Raw genomic sequence first — 24150 nt, 5'->3', positions numbered from 1 at the left:
AGAAGCAAAAGCTATTTCCAGCGTATTCCAGCTTTAGATAGAGGTGGAGATGAGCCACATTATGAAGACAAATTTGGAACATTGTCTTGCTGTACCAGTGTAAAGTTCAAATGCACAGTGTATTCTGAAGAGGCTTTAGACAATGTATTTCCCAGTGGTACATTGGAAGCTGAGATTTCATTTATTCAGCCAGATCACAAGCAATTTAAATTCTCTAATGTGTCTAAATTCTCTAAGTATGTTGGACCTTTTTTTTGGGTTTGACTATCAGATCCAGTTTTAAGATGCAAAGTAGCGGAATTGAGTGAAATCTGTAAGTGCCTCATAGTTTAATTAAACTTCTATGGACTACATTTAATTTTCTTCTTATTCATGCCATTCTCTTTGACTTTTTTCAGGGATAAAAATCGTTGTATTGAATGATAGTCTCAGTGTGACAATGTGGGCTACCATTGAGACCAAAATACTGCTATTATTCTCCTGGTAAAAGATTTTCTATGCAATACAAAGTACTAATTTAAAATAATGTTTTTTCAGTTTTCTATTTTACTTTGATGACCTATTTCAAAATTGCCTCCACAGCCTGTTCTAGTGCACTAGCACCACAACAATACAGACTCCTTAATTTTAATGATAAAAAACTTGGTAAAAATTTGAAAGCATCAAGTAATACTAGTTTTTCTTTCAAGTAGAACAGAACACTCATGTCAAATATAAACAAATGCTCAAAACAGCATATAATAAAATCTGTCAGTTTATCACAATGAAAATATATATGTTTGATGTGTCATGTAGAGGTGATAAGTAGTAATTTTCCTCAGGGTGCAAATAGTAATATATGAAATCTACTGTGCAATTGAAATTTAGTTTATTAAATCCAGGCAGTAAAGGAGTGATGTGTTGGCTGCCCTTTGTGCTGTAGACATTCCCAAATAGTTAGATCAGGCCTTCATAGTGTACAGTTCTTTCCACAGAAATTTGAAACTCATCAAAACATTTGCATTTCTCCAAGTAAAAGATGAACCAGTACTTTAGGTTAACTTCATTTATTTGTCTTAATATTTTTTTGTTTGGTTTAGGAGAGACTGCCATAAATAACGGCGAATCTTGTTTGCCTAAGGTAAGATTTTCTATTTCTTTGTTTGGATAAGATAATGAATGTAACTGAGTGATTTTGCAGAAAAGTGACAGATGTTTTAAAAATAAGGATTGCCTTGTTCAAGATAGATATAAAAATACAAAAGAATCATGTATTTTCAGATAGATAAAAGAAACTACATTGAAATTCTAGGAACTCATTATATTAGAACATTTTTGTGTTAATGCCCTGTATCACAGCTCAGTTGTTATGTCATATTTTTAATCTCATCTGCATGACTTTAAATGCAGAGTAACTATTGTTTTTGGCAGAGTCTTTTTTTGCTTGAATTGCTGAGATCAGACTTAATTGCTTGTTTCATGTTGGCTTTTGCTAAAGATAAATATTGATTAAAAATATTTGCTTAACAGTGTTTAATTGAACATCTGGTGAATAGCTGTGATAGCCCTGGAACAAGCCATGCTTTCAAGTGTTCTATTTATAAGTTTCTAGAGATCTGTTTATAACTCTTACATAATTTTTCTTTCTTTATTTTGTGTTTATTTCAAAATTAAAGAAACATATTCTTTTACTTCTCTACCATACTCCAGGTACAAAATGCAATTATGCTAGTAATTCAGAAACCTCTTTTTTGTTAAATTCCTTTGTTAACAGTTTTTACTTTCACTTTATAAGAGCAAAACATCAGGGAAAAAACCCTGTTCATTGCTTGCTAGTGTAGTACTAATTCCAGAAAAAGAAAACTGGAACAGGAAAGAACAGCTATGTTGAAGATGTATTCAAGTCTAAATAAGTTTTGTTTTTCATTAAAATGCTGACATTTCTGAGGATCCTATTTACATTTGAAAACACAGTATGTGAACATACTAGAAATGATTTGCTGAGATTATGAAATCATCAAACAAAGACTCATATGAAAATATGTTGCTTAGTCTTTTGACAATGACACATATTTTGGGAATTACTTTTAGCAATTTCTTTTAATGATGATTCAGAGGCATTCCCTTATTTTATGTCATATCGCACCATGGAAGAAAAACTATGAAATATGAAAATATAATTTTAAAATAACAGTAATAGGTGTAACTACTTTTACTAATGCTATTATTGTTACTATTTCAGACAATTGTGTGCCCATGAATACTGTACCTTTACTCTTTCCCCTATAAGAACATTTAAATTTTTTTTTAATGCTGAATTGGTCTGCAAATCTTCTCATGACTGCTTGTGTGCATAAGCTAAAAACTTATGCAAGTACTTCCCTGATCAGCATTTAAATACTGAATTTTCAAGAGTAAAAGTATTTTGCTAATATCTGGTAAATCCAAAAGCCTGCTCCTTTCCAGTGAAAATAAGTTGCCTAGCATTTGAGATGTCTATTGGGTATGGTGATTCCTAAAATGCAGGATTTGCAAGTTGTTACCTCCCACTTAGAGTGCTGCCAAGTAGAATACCTCACCAGAAATGGTGGTGGTATTTTTTTAATTTACAGAGCCTATTCTTTACCTCTGACACTGCTTTTTTCTTGTGAGATATGGCTAAGCAGAGAACATCTAATCAATTTTGGTCTCAGCTCTGTCAATTATCACTTGATAAAGCATTTAAAAAACAGGTGTTGAAAGAAGTCCCGTGAAGCAATCTATTTCATTTTGACAGGCTGAGCTATTTTATGTGTGCTTTATGTTCAATTTATTTCCCCCTCCATTGTTTGGTACAACAGGACACAAGGAATGTTGGAGCTGTGGAGGAACCACTCCAGGCAGAAGAGAAAAATAAATCTGCAGATATTTCAAATCAAAAAGAACAATGCCTTGTACCATGTGATGCTCAAGCTAAAATTTTACGAGAGGACAAACATTACATGTGCAGTATGTATTCATGAAGAATACTTTTAATGATGAGCTGTGCAGTGCCATGCTATGCAATCCTCTCCTCTGCTATGCTATGCTTTGCAAATTTATTTTTTAATCTTCTTGAGCACACGTGACAGCCCTGTGACCCTGCTGCCCAAACTGTGTATTGCCCAGAAAATCTGGGGTACCCTGTTTTTGGGGTGCAGCTGGTGTGAAAGTATAATCATTGATGAAGAAAGGCAAATCCAAGCAGCTGCACAACCCACCTAGATCTGTTACCCTCTGAATGTTAGGATCTCTCTCAATTAGAGAGGAAGAGGAGGAGATCTGTTCCTCATTGAAATGTCATAGCTGAATGTGGGGGTGTAAGTGGGAGGTAGTTAATTAGTTAGTTAGTTAATCAGTTACACGGGCATAAATGTGTACTTCACCTCACCTTTTATAGAGGCTTAGACAGGATATTCTCTATTCACTACCTTGAATAAAAACTAATCTAAAATCTAAAAACTACACAGCAAATTATACAATCAGCCTCCAAAAATAATTGTGTAAATTATTGGTTTTCACATATGATTTTAAAATATATATTACTAATTATATGCCATGGTGATGATGATGATCGTGATTTTTAGCATCAGGGCAACAATCAGGAGTAGTACAATTAATAAGCAAATGTAAGGTGACAAGAAACCTTAATATGTATCTGTCTTTTATCAAATGCATTTATATTTCTGTGATCCATTAACTGGTTGTCCAGTTTACCCAAGGATAAGATTAATTTCTTCTTCAAAACATGAGAAGAGCCATCACTTCTTAAGATGTCTTTACTGCAATCAAAAAGTCTGAAGTTTTTAGCACCTTTGGCTTTATTTTGTGGTGTCTCTATTACTTTCATTTCACTTTTAGGTGCTGTAAGGTAAAACACCTTCAGTATTCACTTAGATGTCATAAATAGGTATGTTGTCATTTAGTCAAGAATATTTATAGAGTTCTGAAAACAAAGTGGATGGACATATTTCTTTTGAAGGAAATTTGCAGAACTCTCTTGCTGAATATGCCAGAAGTACAAAAAAACTGGTAAGAGACATGATGGATGATCAACAGTCTTCACTGGACTACCTTTCTAATCAGGTAATTTCATTTTTATTATAAATATTTGCATTTGTTATTTCTCACAGCAGATATTGTCTTTCTGAGGAAAAAAAGGGCATTAAACCATTAAATTGTCATTAAGCCAATAGGATTAGAGTGTGTTATCACCAGTCCTTGTACCTCTGGTAGGGTGTGAGTTCCATTTCTATGAGGAGTTTCACAACTTAGTGTCATACATTGCAGTAGGGAAAGTGGAGGACCATTCCTTCACATTGGTACACATTACTACACATCACAAAAATTAGCTTCAGATTATGCTGACTAGGAGTCAGAAAAAATCTTTAGAAAGTAATATTTTTCATTGCAACTTAATTAAAGATCTTTCATTTGAATTTGCAGGTAAATGAACTCATGAACAAACTTGTTCTTTTGAACACAGTAATTTTGAGAAAACAACTGGATCCACTTCCTTATAAAGCAGTTCAATCTCATGGTAAGTATTTTTCAGATGTAGTCTTGACACCTTCTTCTTTTATCTTTGTATCTTGAATAGGAGCTAATTAAAATAAAGGTAAACAATTGTAACATTGACAATTATCCTGTGTTATTATCATATAAACTCTGTAAACTTAATGAACTGCTTAAAAGTGTTATCATAAATACTGTTTTAAGTCCTTTGCAAATTAACAGCTCTGGGCATCCTATTAGCACACTGATTTTTAGGTAAAATACCAAGTATGATTATCAGCTACTAAGTGATCTGAGGCTGCTGAATGGCATGTTCTTTTGCAATGAAATAAAGTGTGATCTGCAGTATCCTTATTCAAATGGAATGTTTTTCATATATACTTTATGACAAAAAGGCTTTTACAAGTATAAATACAAAAATCTGTAGGAAAAAGACTTAATTTCTCAGTATAGGTGTTATAAATAAAATGAAAACAATAATCTGTAAATTGACCCAGATACATAATCTTTAATTTCATATAAGTATGTATCATATCTATTAAGATTAGAAAGAACTTTGTCTATACAGTGTCATTTGTACTTAGTTAGAAGCTGAATGGTGTTTAGACAATTTTAATTCACAAGATATTTTCATGACAAAGCATGATTTTAAATTTTGTATGAAAAGAAAATTATATTTTAAATAATTCATACCACCAAGATAAGTAATATTGTGGTATTAATCTGTATTTTTAAAAACATTTATTTAAAAACATGAACATATTCAACTTTCTTGAATACCTTTTGTCTCTAGGTTTGGACTGCACTCATATTAAAGATACTGTTGGTTCAGTTTCAAAAACTCCAAGTGGTCTGTACATTATCCATCCAGAAGGATCAAATTATCCTTTTGAGGTAATATATTTATTATTATAGTCACAATTTGCTTGAGAATATGCATTTAGAATACTTTTAATAGACTTAAAGTGTTTTCCATGACAATTTCTCAACAGATTAATGAAAAATGTATTAAATCATCTGCACATGTCTGCTATTACGATACTTTTGACAAGTTTCATATTTTCTACAAAGAAATTTAATCTCTGTCATAAGAGCCCATTGTCAGTTTCCATATGCAGTGAAAAATACCAAAGAGGAAAACCCAAGGTGTTTTCCAGCACCTCTTTTGGATATGGAGAAGACCTGTTCTTTTCTGTTTTAGAGATGGAAAACTGAAGAGCAATTGAGTGATCCATTTGGTTTTAAGGTGGGACTTTTAGATTTTGAGTGATTCTGCTGTATAACATTGCCTTCTGTGATGGGGCTCTGCTGATGCAGTCATCCAAGTGTGGGTGCAGATGTGCCTTGGTTTGAGGAACAGGTGCTTAACTCTGAGTATCATTATAATCCAGTCTTGAGGCACAGAGGAATCTGAAATTGTGGCTTTCCTATCCAGTTTGCAGGATTTATATTCCTAAAACAAGGATATATATCCCTAAAACAAACTGCAGCAATCATGCTTCTTATCACTGCCTGCACTTTATGTAATTGCTCAGATTAATAGTTCTCATCCAGAAGAAGGGAATTTTGGGTTAATTTCCTCAGGCTCAGAATATTAAGATCCTTGCAAACACAAGGAATATTTTGTTTTATGTGTTTATTTCCATTTCAGGCAGTTCTATTTAGAGAAGGCCTTATGCATAGTGGAAAGGCAAATATGGCACTTTCAAACCTTCAACTTTGCCATAGAGGTTGAGGTTATTATTTTTTGAAGAAAAACTGAGGAATTTAAGCCAACTAATAACTAGCTAAATTTAATATCTAAATTTATAGTGTTTCTTTATATGTAACAAAGGCAGGATGAATCCCTTTTTCTCTAGCCAAGTGGAGCCTTTCAAAATGCTACAAAAAGGAGCTTAAACTGGTTAAGAAAAGTTTTCAGAATTATGTTGGCATCTCAAAAGGAAAAATGAACTTGATTCTGCAACCTTTGATATAAAAATTCTCTCCATACAATGCAGTGAGCTCAGGAAAAAGATCTGTTACTCATCAATGAGTCCCTTCCATGTAAAAGAAAGGCAAAGACGTTGCAGTGTTCACAGAACAACCATATTTGTAGTATGAACAAAATGCTACCATGGCAAAAAATGCATCTGTTTCAGAATTTCTAAGGTGATTCCAGAAATACAAAAGAAAAATCACAGCAATTTGATTAAAAGAACAAGGTAACAAAAAATAATGAGAAGGATGTTTGCAGTCATGAGTGTCTCACTTCTTGTCTGGTAAATATTGCACAAAACTTAAAAGACAGCCAAAAAGCTCTCAGAGAAAAATATCTAAAATATGTGTTCCATAAAGAATGTTATTTTAAGGAAAACTATTTAATGTGAATTCTTTCATATGTTGAAGCATAAAAGGAGTACAAGAGAAATGATAGACAGACAAAATATCAAGACATTAAAATATTAACAAGAAATTATAAAGCACCTTTAGAGGCTAATAGCTAAGAGTTCTAAATGTTCTGCAGACCAGCAAAATAAGAAAAAATACAGAGGCAGAAAAAACATAGTAAGAAACTAAAAAACAGGAAACAAACCCAACAGGAAACAATTTATATCAATGAGGACTTTTGCAGGAATAAGATACCTTTTTATGCAATGTAACCTAAATGGAAGTGGGTTTAGAATTATATGCATAAAAATATCAGTTAAATGAAAACTATTTAGACAACGTGATCACATTCTTGTTTTACATGTTTAATACCTCATGTATCCAAAAGTGAGTATAGATTTTGATGCTTAACTTGGGCTAATTGAACTCCAAATTCCAGGAGCAATAAGAATATCTAGCTTGAGTGGTAGTGCAGGTTTCTGTCACCTTGGGAGGTTACTCTCAAATAGGCTTTTGCCTGAGCATTTAGTCATGAGGTGATTAAAACCAGTTTCACTTTTGGAAAAATGAACCATGATCAATTTCTGATACATTTTTCAATCAGTAAGTTTAAATCAATGATATTCTCAGCTGGATCAGGCAAACTAAACATTTCTTTAGAATATACCTCTTATACATGCTGCGGCTGGAAAGGGAAGAAATATTTAGTAGAAGTGTCCTCATTTAATTTGGGTTGTACCTGGCACAATCATGCCTTTCATACCTTTCATGATATGAGACATAGAGCAACCTGTAAAGATTGCTAGTGCTATAATAGATTAGCTATTATAAGGCTTTACAATTGCAAAATTTCCATAAGGGATTACAGTTGTAGCTGTATTTGTCAGTATCTATCTAATATTTTTATTTAGCTGGTGTATGTATTGGTGCTGTATCTAACTGGCTGATGACCTCTGATGTAGAACCATATCTGCTCCTTCTGTGAATTATCAACACTCCCACTGATTTGTGTTGGACCAAGAGGGCTCCTCATAGTATTTCTGAGTCACAGTAAGAGGAGTAGCCAAGCATGCAATAATCTTCTCAAGACAGTGGATGAGGCAATGGGGTAATTTTGAATGAGGTTTAGGCATTTGCATCCAAATATTAGTTTTGGAATCTTCTATATTTCTTTTTATTCCAGTTCTATCCTCCTTGGGTGACTGAAATAAGCATGTGATTCTCCAGGGAATAAAGGTCACAATTTTTTTTCATGCACATAAACTTTACTATGATTCATTTAGTATTTGTTTTTCAAGAATTGCCCAAAGTATCTTACTTGAAGATCCAAGATCCCTTAGGTTTTATTAGATCAACTTGCAGCTCTGTCATGTTGATTTCTTGTTATTAATTGAGAAGAAAATTAATTGTTAAATCACAAGGGCTCTGACTATGATGCTGATGTTTTCCTGCTAAGAAGCAAGTCTTGTTTCCTGAAAAATATCTGGCTACTACCAGCAATGAAGGTGCAACATATAATGCTCAGTCTGCCACAAACTTTTTTGAGGGTTAAACTGACTTACACCGAGTTTCCACTTTTATCAGCTGGCTAAGACTGCAAATCTCTCTTTTCTGAAACATATTTCATTTTGCACATTTCCTGTAGTGTCAAAGAATTTTTTTACTTTACTCCATCATTTGTTCATCGGCTTAATGTTATCATAGCTAACATTAGGTTCTGAACTTACTTTTGTTAACTCAAGAAGCTTACTGGCTCGCTACATATAAGCATTTTCCAGGCGAAGTCTCCTGATATTAGTCACATTTGGAGACAAAAATGAGCCCCTGTTTTTAAACACTAATTATGGACACTATCCCTTAGAACTACTTTGAATATCTTAGGTACTGCAATGTATAAATGTGCAATATGACCTTTCTACATTAAAATCCCAGACTTTATAATCCCAGTTAGACTGATCAACATTTGGCACTGTGGATATTCTTGGGAAACTCAATTACATATCTTAAGTTTGTTGGGCTGAGGAGAAAACGTGCCCCATAATGTGATATTCTAAAGCAGAGCAGATGGCAGCTGGACCACTGCCATTTGACATACTGCTGGGCACAAATTTTAGCAAAGACTCATAAAGACTCATAAATTTGAGAGCTGATCTTATGTATTCAGTGGTACCACTCAGTTGCAGGCAGTTATATGTTCACATTGGGACTTCCCTGGATCGGGGCCATTTCTTGTTCAGAGGTTTTTGCTGCTGCAAATTATTGTTATATGCTGGGTTATTACTATCACTGTTTTCCATTTCCTCACCCTTATTAAAGGCTCTAAATTTCCAGGCCCCACAAACACAGTATTCTATGGAAGAAGGCATGATGGTGATGGAGAACATATAAGAAATTGTGTCTGTTTTGCTTTGCTGAAATAAAAGTTTATTCAGTGTTGCTACCTGTATCAATCATACTTTACCTGATTAATACATGACATTGCAAGTTGCTTCCCTTTCATGCTATAAATGTTACAGTGACATTTATCAAAGCTTATTTATTATATCCAAATGAAACAGTTCAACAAGAACCTATAAGAAAATAATGCAGCTTCTTTTTCTTATTTTCATAGAACTTTTCTTAAAGATGTTTGAAAAGTTACTTAGCAAAACTTTGAATAGTCGACCTTTATTTAATTAAAATGTGTTTTTTAAAAATGTGCTTTGAGAATGCTTAGTCATGTCTATGCCTATTTTAGGTTTTGTGTGACATGGATTTTCGAGGAGGTGGATGGACTGTGGTTCAGAAAAGAACTGATGGAATCGTTCAGTTCCAGAGAACATGGTCTGAATATCTGGATGGATTTGGTGACCTTAATGGTATTAATTTTAAATACTCTAAAGTGCTTTGGATCCCACATTTCTCCTGCTTTTATGTGAGCTACATTCCACTAAATTGCATGGTAGTTTTTGTAGTATGAAGTCCTTGTTTCTTAAAAGTCTTATTTTTACTTAAGGATTTCTTTTCATTGAATCTGTTGTGTGATCTTCCCAAAAATGACCATTACTCTACTTGAGTCTTTTCCTATTGCAGTCTCACAAGACTGTTTAAATATATATTTTCTGCTTGAAATAATTTACAGATTGTATTTCCTCTCTTTTCAGATTAAAAAAAAGTGCCTTTGTTGGTTTGAGTCACTTCTGCAAAATATTTCCTTAGAGCAGAGAGAAAAATCAATAATATTTCACCATAGGGCTTGCAAAATTATAAACAATGGAAATATTTCAGTAGTTTATACAACTGTGATATTAATTTTTTATTGCCACCTTTAATCCTTCAAGCCTAAACCCATTTGCTTTTTCAGAAGTTTATCTGGAATTGCAATGGAAGCACAGAGCTTTTCTGTACAAAGAAGTGCAGCTCATATGAAGTTACAAATGTGATTTATGGAGGCAGCAAATCTCAAGAACAAGGTTTAAATTTTGAGGATAGGGTTTGCATTTTTTTTTTCATTTCATAGAATGCTAACATTTATCATTTCTCAGTATTGCCCTTAGGAGTGCTACTGAGTTCTGTTCATGCAAGTGGATCTTTAGCACATCCAGTTTTTGTGGTCTTCTAAGGTATATTGCAGACAAATATTTGAAATCCATCATCTGGACGGTTTTCTAAAAAATATCACAGAAAGAAAAAAGATGATGCACACATGGGAATTCTTAGGGATTTCCTAAGGAAGTAGGAAGATTACTCTGTTCCTTCATTAGTTTTTCAAAGTAATATAAGCCTGTCATGCAACTTCTATTGCATTTAGTTCAGGAAGGAAAGTAAAAATCCAGAGCAATCACTTTTTCGTTTACAGTTTCCATTTCTTGTCTATATATTGTATTTCTCTTTAAGGAGAATTTTGGCTTGGACTGAGGAAGATTTTTTACATAGTAAATCAAAAAGCCACTCATTTCAATCTTTATGTGGATTTGGAGTCAGAAAATGATAAGCATGCCTATGCATCATATGATGGATTTTGGATTGAGGATGAAACTTGTTCTTTTAAAATCCATTTGGGGCATTATTCAGGAAATGCTGGTAAGAACTTCCTTCTTTGAAGTATTTAAAAGTAGTTGTTCCCTTTCTTAATACAAAAAAATGCATTCAAAACAATAATAATTAACTTCAAAAATTTTGTTTCTTATGTGTTTCTCTCTGGTATATAATTAACACTTCTGCAGATATTATTTATGAATGAATATTTAGATGCTCATTATCTCATCACAGAGGTTATTGGCGTTTTCCTGATGATGCTTTGGATAATTCAGAAGTGCCCAGATAGTCACGTACAAAGGGCAGAGAAAGAAACTGAGTGGAACAAAGCTGGCCTACAGTGTGCAACAGTTGCTGGGTGATCCATAGACACAAATTAATTCCAGACCTCCCACAACAGCAGGAATATACTAAGTGTGCAAAGATTTGCATTAAGCATTGCATCATGTCTTACTGCTTTTTTCCATGTTATAGGAGAATGGTCCTTATTATTAATGAAATAGTTACTTTCTGAAAGTGTTGCTGCTTTACTCTGTATTTGTGAAAAATACTATTCAGTAAGTTCTTTAGTAAGACAACAGAGACAGTAATAACTGACCTTTGTGTTTTAACAATTCCTTCTTGTTTCATGACTCACTCTGGGGCTTTGGGCATGTTACTGGAAAATCTGAAGTTACAATCCTTTTTGTTTACTTTAATTTTCTTCTCCTCTGTTGTTGAGAGCAGAAGCCTTTATTTTCATAGCCAGCATGCATCGCTGAAAGCAACAAAAATACAAAGACATTTCATTGAATTTCAACTTCTTCCATATTTCTCAGTATTTTATTCTTTTTTTCTCCTGCATCTTTAGCCTTTTTCCAGCTCAGTAACTGGTGCTCTTGAACAACTTTTAAAGAATTCTACTTTTCTAATGAATTCAAAGGAAAAATTTGTGAGGTGTGCATCAAGTAAGAAATATCCTTCCATAAATAACCTTTTTATCGTTCTGTTTTATCTGTTGTACTTAGGTGATGCATTTAGAGGATATAGAAGAGAAGATAACCAAAATTCCATGCCTTTCAGCACTTTTGATGTTGATAATGATGGATGCAGGCCAATGTGCACTATTAAAGGACAGCCAGTAAAGAGCTGCAGTAACTTCAGTGAGAACACTGGATGGTGGTTCAGCAAGTGTGGCCTTGCAAATCTTAATGGTGTTCATCGCTACAGAGGGAGATTCCTTGCAACTGGGATTCACTGGGATACATGGACAATGAACAAAAAACCAGTCAAAATTAAATCAGTTTCAATGAAAATCCGGAGAACCAATTATCCGTATTTCCATTAACATATGAAAATAGAAATATACTCTCCTTGCAATTATGTGGAATGATGTATCATTACAATCTTAAATACCTTTCATCTTCACTCGAACAGTTCAGTCTTAAAACTTTATTAGATATTTCTATAATACAGTTACTCATTTTTATTATGAAATGTCAGCATTTATAGTGTTCCAGCTTGAAAAAGAAGGTCCTAAGAAGAACTGGGTTTTCAGAAAAAGGATTAAGCTGAGTGTTTGTCAGCTTTTATTCAACTGTCTCTTAGAAAATCTCAGAACCAGCTGAAAATATTATAAAAAGAAGTGTAATGCCGACTTTTGAATGTGCTTTTTGTATGCTGTCCACATATCTAAATGTGGATAAGCTAAGAAGTTTCAGCAAATTTTATTTTAAAAAAAACATATACCTGCCATTTTCATCATAATGTTTTGGAAAAATACTTCATCTTAAGTTAAATTTCTAGAATCAGCTTTTCTTTCTATGTTCCTTATCAGGCAAAATAACATTTATTTCAATGTATAAATAAGGTTTTTTATACCATCAGGGCCCAATTTTTTTACAAGTAAGTTTGATAGTTGACATTCAAGAACTATGACCAATTTTATATTTAATTTTCACAGTCAATGTATTTCATAATCCAATTTTGACTCTACCATTGTCTATTTCACAATTGACTACAAATGAACTTTCTTTTCAAAGAAAACTTACAGCTTTTCATACAACCTTGCAGTTTTAATTTTTGGATATATGGGCCTGATCTTATGTTTTTCATTCTTTGTGGCTTTCACTTTGTGAACGATAATGTGGTAACGAATAAAACCAACTTAAGTTGTGTAAACACATTTAAAACTAAGGATTGTGAGTTCTTTGAATTTCTGTCAGCCAAAGTAGAATAATATCAATAAAAATGTGAATACTGTCAGTACAGTGTTTCTGGAACCTGCATCAAATCTGTAGCAGCTAGGCATGGTATTTCTCACCTTTGCTTCAGTTCCAGCAGACCAGCTCTGTAGTAGCATGTGGAATCATTAAAACTCCATGAATTTCCTCTTCTGCTGTTTTTTATTTTAACCAGGCATTAATGCAGTGAGAAGAAACCATCATCAATTCAGAGCCACTATGGTTTAGGACTTCTTCCCAGAGATTTATGTAGCTATAGGAGGAAAGTAAGCTTTTCATAGAGTATGTTACAAGGTTAAAGGGGAGAGAATATTCCTCTTGTGTGTTTGACTAGCCTTTAACAGTTGGAGGTAAAAATTTGCTAAAAGCAGGTGTTTTCCTCTCTGCTGGAGGGAAACTGAGGACTTACAGGGAGGCTTACAGGAGAAACATGGTAGAAAGTAGCTTGAGAAAAAATATCACAGGCCTTTTAGAGGCATTGTGAGAAGGTGGATCAGTCCTGCTCTTGGGGCTGAATTCTCTGAGCACAGTTGGAGTTTGTTTTTGTCAGACACTGGAGTCTTTGGAATTAGAGGTGAAGAGATTGTCTGTACACCTCTTCAGCCTGCCCTCACACCAGCCTTATTAGGAATGCAACTGCTTTGAACACCAGCCTGGACCCAGCAGACCTACAAAGGGCTTAAATGAAAGAGCTTCTGCACTCAGATTAACAAGCACTGGAGCTAAAAAAGGGTATTAATTCTGGCTACAAGTCTGGATGTTTTCACTGTATTAGGGCTCTCATGTCAGAAAGAGTCCTCAGCCTGTGGCACAAGAATCCTACTGGAGAATGCTAGTGGGTAAATTTCATGGATATGTAATGGCTTTAATGAAAGATTCAAACTTTGATGGTGTGGCCTCTGTTCTGAGGCCAAATCATCAACCAGGTGTGAGCCTGTGAGCAGGAGTCTAAGCAGGTACTTTGGATGTATATAGCTATATTCTACTGACACCCTGAGGCTGCTTTTGGCTTAATTAGAATTCCTGCTTTAAAATGAAGGTGGCAAATTGAGATTGCAGATTTGTGCTGGCAGATATTACCACATTTAATTATGAGGCTTAGTCTCCCCATTGCCAGCATTGGCTAGATTAGCTGGCAGCAACAAATCTTAAAGGAGACGGACCTGGAAAGATAATTAGGGACTAAAGAATCATTCTTGCTAACAGGCATTGTTTTAAAAATGTAGGGTATGCTTAGAAAATCAGAGTGCTAGAGATTAGTTGGCAGCTTCCTGGTGCATATCTGAAATACAGCAATGACAAGAGAACATGTTCCATGTGATAGATGGCTATTGTCTTCAAAGGTTCATTCCATTTCCTCCCTAGTAACACCAAAAAAAAAAAAAAAAAAGCAAACTGAGAAAAACCAACTAGTTAAACACAGAGAATTTTGAAGGACATTATCTGTTTCCAGGGGCCTGTGTTTCATATTTGCAGCTGATGGTTTCCAGGTATCATAAAATAGCAGAAGATTTGTGTGGCCATATATTTAGGATGGGTAATCAGTTGGTTATTTCCCAAACAGTCTTGTTTCACCTATAATATTAGGTAACATATAGAGTGTAGCATATTAAGAGAAAACAATTGAGTATTTCAAATAAAGAGTACCTTGGTTTAACTGCACTTAACATCTACTCCAGGAATGTTATTCAAACTATGAGAAGTTGCCATTAATCTCTGAAGCTATGAAACTGCACTTCTTTTGTTTTCTTTTTCCAGTAGTATGTCTTCTAATTGTAAATCTCAGTTTGGTGATCTCAAACTGTTTAGTTATTTGACCATTCTGGTCACAAGAAACCTTTCTGGTGATTTTAATTTTGTTTTGCATGTCTCCCTCTGAAGTATGCCCTGTATTGTCCCATTGCCAAACCAGAAGCCAGCAGAGACAATCCCTTGGCATGGGAGAAGTGCTTTGTGGGATTTTTGTTGGTATGGCTGTGTAGAGAATGTAGATTATTTACAGAAGTGGTTCTGGAAACCTGCACACTTATTTCCAGGCTAGGTATTGATCTGCCAGGTGTTCTGACCTATAAAGAAAGGATGCACTTTATTTAGCAGCTCATTGTAAAATGAGTAAAAAATGAAGAAAGAAGGGCTATGGCTTTCAGTGGACACAGATTTTGCTGATATGTTCTATATTCATCAACCAGAAGTTGTTACTTTACAACATGCTCTAACGAATATTTCTTATACAGAATGGTGCAATTCTGTACTGTTCAGAATTGTCCAGAGATATAATAAAAGTATGGACGTGAATGGTCCTTTAATTACCAGAAGTTTTTTTTGCTCCATCATTTCAATTTTTAGCTTGTGTGTGTGTGTAGAAATCACACATGAGGAGACAAACCCAGGTATGTATTTCCAGTGCAATTCTCAGTCAGACAGAAAGCTGCTAATACCCGTATCAAACGGGTTTACAACCACTTATTTTCCATGTGTTACCCTCCATCGCCTCAGCTTTTCCCCAGCCTCATCTGATCCGGCAGTTTTGGGGTTTGTGCTTGTGGCAGGGAGAACACAGGCGAGGCTATCTAACAAAGAAAAAAAAAAAAAAAAAAAAAAAAAAAAGGTTCCAGAAGCAAAGACCAGGTTTAGCTTTGATTCCAGTAAAGCTTTGTTATAAAAACCATTCAAAACGGGGAGCGTTTTTCCAGGTCTCTCGCCTCTGCCCGTGGCCTGAATCCCACGAGATTCCAAACGCGGCGGGGCTGGCGGCCAGCTCGGGCCGGCCGCCAGGGGGCGCCAAAGCGCCGGGCCTGCTCGGGTCCTTTCCTTCTTTTTCCTTTCCTTTTCCTTTTTCCTTTCCTTTTCCTTTTTCCTTTCCTTTTTCATTTCCTATTTCCTATTTCCTATTTCCTATTTCCTATTTCCTCTCCTCTCCTCTCCTCTCCTCTCCTCTCCTCTCCTCTCCTCTCCTCTCCTCTCCTCTCCTCTCCTCTCCTCTCCTCTCCTCTCCTCTCCTCTCCTCTCCTCTCCTCTCCTCTCCTCTCCTCTCCTCTCCTCTCCTCTCCTCTCCTCTCCTCTCCTCTCCTCTCCTCTCCTCTCCTCTCCTCTCCTCTTTCCCTTTCCCCAAAAGGTCTACCACTAAACCATGTCCCTAAGCACCACATCTACACATTTTTATCTCCCCCAGGGATGGTGATTCCCCCATCTGTTCCAATGCTTCACCACCCTTTCAGTGAAGAAAATATCCAGTCTCAACCTGGTGCTGTTTTGTTCACAGACATTGTCACTAGGTCAGGGAGCCCCTGCTCCAGAGGTTTCTGGGGACTAAGTCTTGTTTTACCTTGATGGCTTTCGCAGGCATCTGCTCTAGGCTCCCATCAGGTGTGAGGCTTGCTTAGATGGACCTCTGAATGAAGACTGTGTAATGGGAACATGTGGGGTGGGTAATCTGTAAGTGCTCAGAAGTTGCATTTACAGGGATGGATGTAGGAAACACTTCCTCGTTAAGGTGGATTGGATAAGCTTGGGCTGTGGTTTAATGTCACTGTGCTTAATGTCTTGTGCCTGGGTGCCTGCCAGACCCTCATTCCTCTGATGCACCTGACTTTTCATGGAGAAGGAATGCATGGCATTTCATAGGTGGGCTTTAGAGGACACTTTGACCAGGTGCTGGTCAGAACACTCATCAGATCTGGACTTCTGAGGTCACCATGTACCCACAGTGAGTGTAGAGGGAGAAGATGTCACTATCTCCCTCCTTGTGCCTCTTTTCCTGGACCATGTTCAAAAGCATAGATTTGTGTCCCTCAGCTGAAATGGGGTTGGGGAAACTATGAGATATTCAGGAAAATGAAGTCAATTCTTCCAGTCTCTGCTACTTTGTGGTATTTAGCTGCAGACAAAAAAATGTCAAAATCCAATTAATTTTCTACAATGAACAGATGTAAAATAGAAATTATTTTTTCTTTCTTTTTTTTTTGGGTTGCAAAATTAAATACATGAGTTATGAGACAGAACTCAACACAGGCACACAAGTACAAAACAGTATTTGGCTGTTTTGTACAATAAGTCTTCATATTGTATATCTTCTGCCTTTGACAAGAGATTAATTTTTGTATTTGAGCTATTTCTGCCTCATAATATTCAATAAGATCCTGTATTGTTGCAAGGTTAAATATTTTTCAAACTTTTCTAGCATTCTGATTTAATTCTGATCAAATCATATTTGCAGTTCTCTAAAATGCTGAGAAATAAATAGAATTCAGCAGGCCAGAGTACAAAAGTTGAGAAGGTCCTAGCAATAAAAAAGAATATTTTGTACAAAGTCTTTTAGCTATTATAATTTTAATAGCTTCTTTCTTATCCAGAAATTGCAATCAGAAGAAAAATTACTCTTATTTTCTGGTGAAATATTTAAAAGAATTCAGCTATGTAACTTTTCAGATTTTGCTTTATATTCTTTTCCTAATACCTTTTTAGATGCTCCAACTATTTTTCTGCACTTTCTTTCTGTCCTTTAAAATTAATAATTACAAGACATAAGCAGAAGTAACTCTTGCATTCTAATGGAAATGAATGATTGGTTACTGCTTATCATTCTGAAACACTGCATCCAGTTTGTGTGTCCAGGTTTTGGTAGCAGGGGATCTGCATGGGGACTACAGGGGTGGTTTCTGTGAGAAGCTGCTGGAAGCTGCCTCCATGTCCAATTGAGGCAATAGCAGCTGGCTCCAGGATGGACCCACTGCTGGCCACAGCCCAGCCCATCAATGACAGTGGTAGCACCTCTGGGATAATGTATTTGAGATGGGGAAAAAACCTCCTGCTATTCTTGCTGTGTATTAATCAGATCCCTTGTAAAACTTGCACTTTTTTTGGGATTTTGCTTGGGATTACCATCAGGCAAACCATCATCGAATTCTGTCAGGCAATGTGCAGCCAGAGAGAGAAGTGAGAATGTGTGAGAGGAGCAGCCCTGCAGACCCCAAGGGCAGTGCAGAAGGAGAAAGCAGAGCAGATTCCCCTGCAGCCCCTGGTGCAGAACATGGGGAGGCAGCTGTGCCCCTGCAGTGCTTGGAGGTGCCTGAGACCTGTAGCCTGTGGGAAAGCCCACACTGGAGTAGGTAGATACCCAAGGGAGCTATTTTTCTGGAAGCTGAAGTCTCAGTTTAGTACTCAAAATTCATAAATAAATGCAAAAGATTTTTAGGTGAAATATTTATTTCAATTTAGTATTGGACAATTGGGGCAAGGTGTTCCTTTGACTTGCATTTATAGAGTCTGCTCCAGCTATGTTATAAAATGAAATGTCTATTGAATTGAATCAACTGTGATTAATCTGCTTCACAGAAGTAGCTGTAAAATAATTTTAACCTAAAAGACTGTTTGTTTCTGTTGACTTTGAGAAATGTACATGACAAGCTTTTATTTGGTGAGTTTGTCAATAATTTTATGAAAGGTTACTTGGAGAAACCCTTGGCTTAATTTATTTTCTGGGCTGTAATGAAACAAGATTTAAAAGGCTGGGAAAATTCCACTGTTGGTTTGGACACAAACATAATCTTATTAAATAGTTGATGCTGTTCATTGAAAAACCTTAGTCTTTTTCTACATCTCTAATTACAGAGTTATTGAAGACAGTAATTGTATGTATGGATTCACTAATAGATGCAGTTAATGTCATCAACAGCAGGTATAGTCCAATTATTTACAAACTGGCTTTCTCAAATTACATCAGAAAAGAAAGTGCTCAAGTTCTAGATTAAACATTTTTAGAAGCCACTCAGGGGCAAGGAAAACTTAAAAGTATGCATCACTGTCTTGGGCCAAATGTGCCTTTCCTGATTATAGTTAAGGGAAAAGACTCTTTGGAAAACAGACCATGCCTGCATGGAATTTTCTAAGACAAGGATGTGAAGGAAGGATATATGAGTCTGCTTTAGGCCTGCTTCATGGTAGAGAGCCTTGCAATGCACTGAAGCATGAAATCTTAGATTAAGAAATGGGTGTTTTTTTGAGAGAAAACTTTCAAAACCCATTTCAAATGGGAGTAAAGTATGTTCTTCTGTAGTTTGTAATATGGTTATTCTGGAATCAGGTCTGCTGTATGTGATTATTCTAATTGCTGGATAGGCAGATCTCAGTTGATCCTTTTGGTCCATTTGTAAATTGTATAAGACTTTTTTGATGAGGCTGATCTTTAGAAAATGTCAAGTTCCTTAGCTATAAAGTAAACAGCAAAAATATTACAGAAGTTTTTGATGGTATTTCTATGAAGCAGTGATCATTTGAGTCCTTTACAGGTGTGAGTATAGTGAGTTGATTAAATTCTTGAGGTAGAGGGATGTTTCCTTGTTTCTAAATTTGCATACCTATGCAAGGATTTTCTTCAGGAATACTGAAAGCATTTTAAGGTGTTTGCTTGTTAAATGACCCTCTGTACATGGTTCTTATAATATTGAAAAAATTGTTTCATTGCTGGCGAAGTATAAATAAATAACTTTAGTGGAGCTGACAAAGTTTTAGATATTTTTCTGGCCAGCTGTTTTCTATTGAAAAATACTGGGTTTAGAAACTGCTGGAAGCTTATTTGCTATATTGTTTTCTATTAACTTGCTGATTTTTCATCGGTGTTCTTCAGTTGCTCTTCAGAAGCTCAGTGTAACATGAGGTCTGGGACTCCAGATGAGATCTAAAAATCCCCTTTGACATGTGGAGTGGAACTCCACAGCTATTGTTCTCCAAGGAATCAGCTGTGGCCCAGGAGCAATCAGCTGAGAGCTGACACCAAATAAAAGCCCTGCTCCTCATCGATTCCCTCAGCTTGGTGCCAAGAACCATCTCTGTGTGTTCCTGTCCCCTGCAGCAGCACTCCTCCCTGCCTTCCCAGCCCCTGCTGCAGGTAGGATATCCAACAGGATGCTCTCAAATGCTGACTTTGCACTTGCTTGCCAAACATGCCTCCCACACCCACCATTTCCTGTGGATGGGGATTTGGGGAGGAAAGGATGAACTGGGCAGAGTAAGATTTGCTAGAGCTTGGCACAGAGATATCTGTAAGGGGGAAAGGAAGGAAAACTGATGGCTATTTGTTGATTTAGACAGGGTCAGGGAACCCTGCTTTCTCACCTACGTCATGCTCCCTTAAAATGTTTACCTTGGCATGAAACTAAATGTGTTCACTAGACACCTAGCACATGCCTGTCCCTGGCTGAGCCCTTTTCATCTCTCTGCCCTCTCAGTGCTCTGACAAATGTTGAAACCATCTGATCAACACCAGGAAAATAATCTCCTGCTTTTATTTAGCTCTGCTTCTTGCCTTTGCTATTTTCTTAAGTCTTTCTAGTTTGTTTCTAGTCTCAGCCTGTCCATCAAAGCTGGTTCCTGTGAAAGGGAGAGGATGGAAATGCTGTCTGGAGAAACAAATCACAGGTGAAACATGTACTTTTGTGCCAGTGGGATTTTTCTTACAAGGTTATTGTCCTGCTCCCCCCACTCAGGTACTCTTCTGTATCATCTCAGAGTTACTAGTACAGAAATAGGCTACTTCTGTATAATGTCCACCTTAGGATTAACATCATGATGGAGAAATCCCTGCTCTGAGTTGATAAGGAGCAAAATTTGTTCTATTTGAACAAATGGAAGCCATAACAGCATAAGGGGCTTGTCATTAACCTGGGAGTCCAAGGTGAGTCATGAAGGCAAGACAGTGACATTTTAAGGTGCTGGTGTGGAGATACAGAAAATTACCTAATGGAGAGGGGCTAGGAATCTGTTCCATGGGTTGGCTGAAAACAGGTACAAAGGACACAAGAAGGTGCAGAGGTATTGTTGCCCGATGCCCCAAAAAAGAACACAAACTAACAGAGTTAGTTTATGCGGTGCTTTATTCAGGGCCCGGGGAACCTGCGGACTAGCGTCCAAAGTCAGGATCCCACAGTTCCCTTTTTCCATCAGGTTTTTATACCTTTTTACAAAATGGTCTACTTGCCAAAGTACACATTCTTCAAGACAATACAGATACATAAATCTTGTAGATATTATTCCTAAAAGTTATAAATTCTGTATGCTTGTCTACTCAGAACTATAGGCTACCCCCCTTAATCCCCCTTGCATGTTTTCTCATCACCAGAACCCTTTATTTATTATTATACTTTAGCCTTATCTTGTAAGTTTCTAAATGTTCTATATGCCCTACTGATTCCTTATTGTTTTCTCAGTTCTACATGTCCTATACGCCCTACTAATTTCTTTAACTATTGTTTCACAATGTTGGTTTCCAGGGCCTGTCTGAAAACTGCAGTTTTCTAAGCCTTAGCATGACTACTACTATATCTACATTAGTCCTTTTTCTCATTATTTCGGTATCAACTCCCCCCTTTTGAGCATTCTTCAGATTTTCTGCAAGGATGCTCAATTCTTCAAGTTATGGTTTCTATGTAGGATGGTGAGTCTTCCTTTCGAGTTGGCAGGATTACTTCTTTCCGGGTCAGTGCTCTCATAACACGTCGAGTATGAGTTCCTTCTCTGGCAATCATTCCTAAAAGACATCTATACATAATCATGCATACTACAATAATCAATACAATCATTATTACATATTGTACAATTGATGATATCCAACCAGAGACTTGGATTCCTAGGGAGCTAAACAGTGCTCCTACCCAATTATGTTCAGCTTCCTCCTGGACTTCATGCACTTTTGTTTCAATTTGTTCTAATTGACTTATGTCCTTTTCTACTTCTTCTGTGACATTTGGGATATGTATGCAGCAATGATCAACTTTTCCTTGGAGATAACCACAGACTCCATGTTCTTTTAATAAAAGCAAATCTAATGCCATTCTATTTTGGATTGTCATTCTTGTCGTTGCCTGCAACTGTAAATTTAGATCCTTAAATCCTTTCTTTGTAACTGCGGCTAGCCTCTCAGTTTGTCCTAATAATTTGTACAGCATTTCCCGGTTTCTATATGTAGAAATTGGTGCAAACAAGGATTCCAGTACCCATCCAAATTTAACTCCTGATGAGGGTTCATGCCATTCATCTTCATCTCCCAGTCCTAGTTCTTCTGCTACTTCATTTGTTTCTCTCTTTGCTCGTGACTGCATCTCTTTCTGCGTTAATTTAGATTGTTTCCAAAAAGGACATAATGTGGGAACCCCTAAGGTAATTTGTGTTACAGGCCCGTCTAACGGTAAATGTGTTGTCCATTGTCCACGTCCCATAACCCATACTAAATTTCCTGGACTCCTGATAGTTGTATCCTTACAGCTCAAAGTTTTACCCTTCTGGTCCTGCGGGAAAGCTCTTCCTGGAATTGTATGGTTAAGTTTTCTACACTCACAACCCCATTTTATAAGCATTCTGACCGGTGCCTAACTAATTTGATTCCCTGGAGTGTCACAGGTGAGAATTTGGGTGCAGTTCCAATTTTTTTTTTTTGTGGCACTCAAAGTTTTTGTAGAAGTGCTGGTTTTAGAGACTTCTGTGTAAGTGGCATTTCTGCTTCCCATCCATTGGACACACCAATTAACTTGTCCGATGTAACTATAATGTTCTAATATGCTGGGGCCCCATACCGTTTTCCAACTGTCCCACGAGGATTCCTGCCGGGACGAGTTCTGGCATATCATTTCATAATAGCTTTCATTTTTAGGTATTCTTTTCTTTTGCCAATGTGGTATAAAACATTCCCACTTAGCAGCATCTTCAGGCTTCACTCCTTCCCCCTGCCACTAATTGAATTTCCCAATCCCTAATTTGTCCTAACTTCCCATGGCTAATTAGACAGTCCTTATAGGTTAATAATCTTAATGTTTCTCCAACCTTTTCCCATATTTCTTCAATTTCGATTTTATTTCGTAATTTTAATTCACAACTTCTATTCTCACCTCTTTTTATTAGGGGTAGATTTCCTACTGGAATCACTCCCCAAGGGATTGGTTCCCCTGCAGCTTGTGGCAGAGGTAAACATGCTGTTATTTTTGATACGTTTTGTATTTGTTCAAAATCTCGAATTAACCCTACTATTAAGTTTTGTTGTTCCTGGTTTTTCTGTAATGCCAAGCTTGTATCTCTCAATCCATCCCACATATCTACCCGTGCACTGACCGGTATTACCCGCACCGAGTACCCCCTTCGGGTTTTATTCTCTTTTAGAATACCTACATTTATGTCCCCATAATCAAAGCTTTCTCTAATCCACACAATGCATGAGAATTGTCCTACCTGATCAGCTTGCATATGAGACATTGTCAATGTGGTGTTACCTCTTTGCTGTTCCATATCCCAAAATGTCACGATTCCTTCTGTAAATACTTCGTCTGTGGTGATTTGTTTCCAGGTTACCTTTACTTCTTTTAATCCAGTTCTCTGGTTGTCAGAAAACAGACAGGTTAAATTTACTTCCGCACCTTCAGGCACCATTACATCTGGCTCCGGAACTGTAATTTTAACAAATGCTTCTCCCACCTGCATTATACAGACTAATGTTAAAAGAACTAAGTCCTTGCCCTGAACACCAGCTTTGTTGCTGACAGAGGCTGTACTTCCCATATTGACGGGACCTTCTTGATTCGAATGTAGTGAATCCAGTTTTCGATCCCTTGGACTTTCACTGCCGTGTAGGTAGTCATGATCACCTGGTGAGGACCGTCCCATACTTCTTTCAAGGGTTCCGTATTCCAGTTCTTCACATATACTTGATCTCCTGGCTGTATGTCATGGACAGGATTCTCCAAGGGCAGGGGCCGGTTCCACTGCAGTGCTCCTCGCAGCGCTGTAAGGACTTTATTTAAAGACAAAATGTAACTCAACAATGCTTGATCTCCTACTAAGTGAGGGTCCCCTTTGTAAGTTGTAGCATGATATGGTTTGCCATACAAAATTTCGTATGGACTTACTCCTATCCTTTCTCTGGGTTTAATCCTGATTCTTAGCAAGGCTAGAGGTAGTGCCTGAGGCCACTGTATCTTTGCTTCCTGACAAATTTTCTTAATCTGCCCTTTTAATGTCTGATTCATTCGTTCTACTTGGCCACTAG

The 24150-nt window shown here is 36.6% G+C and overlaps 1 protein-coding gene across 1 annotated transcript; it reads left to right on the top strand.

Moving 5' to 3' along the window:
* Nucleotides 1-985: 985 nt before the first annotated feature.
* ANGPTL5 (angiopoietin like 5) lies at nucleotides 986-13268 on the top strand. Its single transcript, XM_056482234.1, has 8 exons — nucleotides 986-1120; nucleotides 2820-2967; nucleotides 3980-4083; nucleotides 4444-4537; nucleotides 5306-5406; nucleotides 9620-9740; nucleotides 10759-10944; nucleotides 11907-13268. The coding sequence occupies exons 1-8, from the start codon at nucleotides 1019-1021 to the stop codon at nucleotides 12224-12226; spliced, it is 1176 nt and encodes a 391-aa protein (XP_056338209.1). The 5' UTR covers nucleotides 986-1018; the 3' UTR covers nucleotides 12227-13268.
* The last annotated feature ends 10882 nt before the right edge of the window (nucleotides 13269-24150 follow it).

The sequence above is a fragment of the Oenanthe melanoleuca genome, chromosome 1 (assembly GCF_029582105.1).
Source record: "Oenanthe melanoleuca isolate GR-GAL-2019-014 chromosome 1, OMel1.0, whole genome shotgun sequence".
Classification (NCBI taxonomy): Eukaryota; Metazoa; Chordata; class Aves; order Passeriformes; family Muscicapidae; genus Oenanthe; species Oenanthe melanoleuca.
Note: the sequence above shows the minus strand (reverse complement) of the source record. Positions and strands in the feature narration are given on the sequence as shown.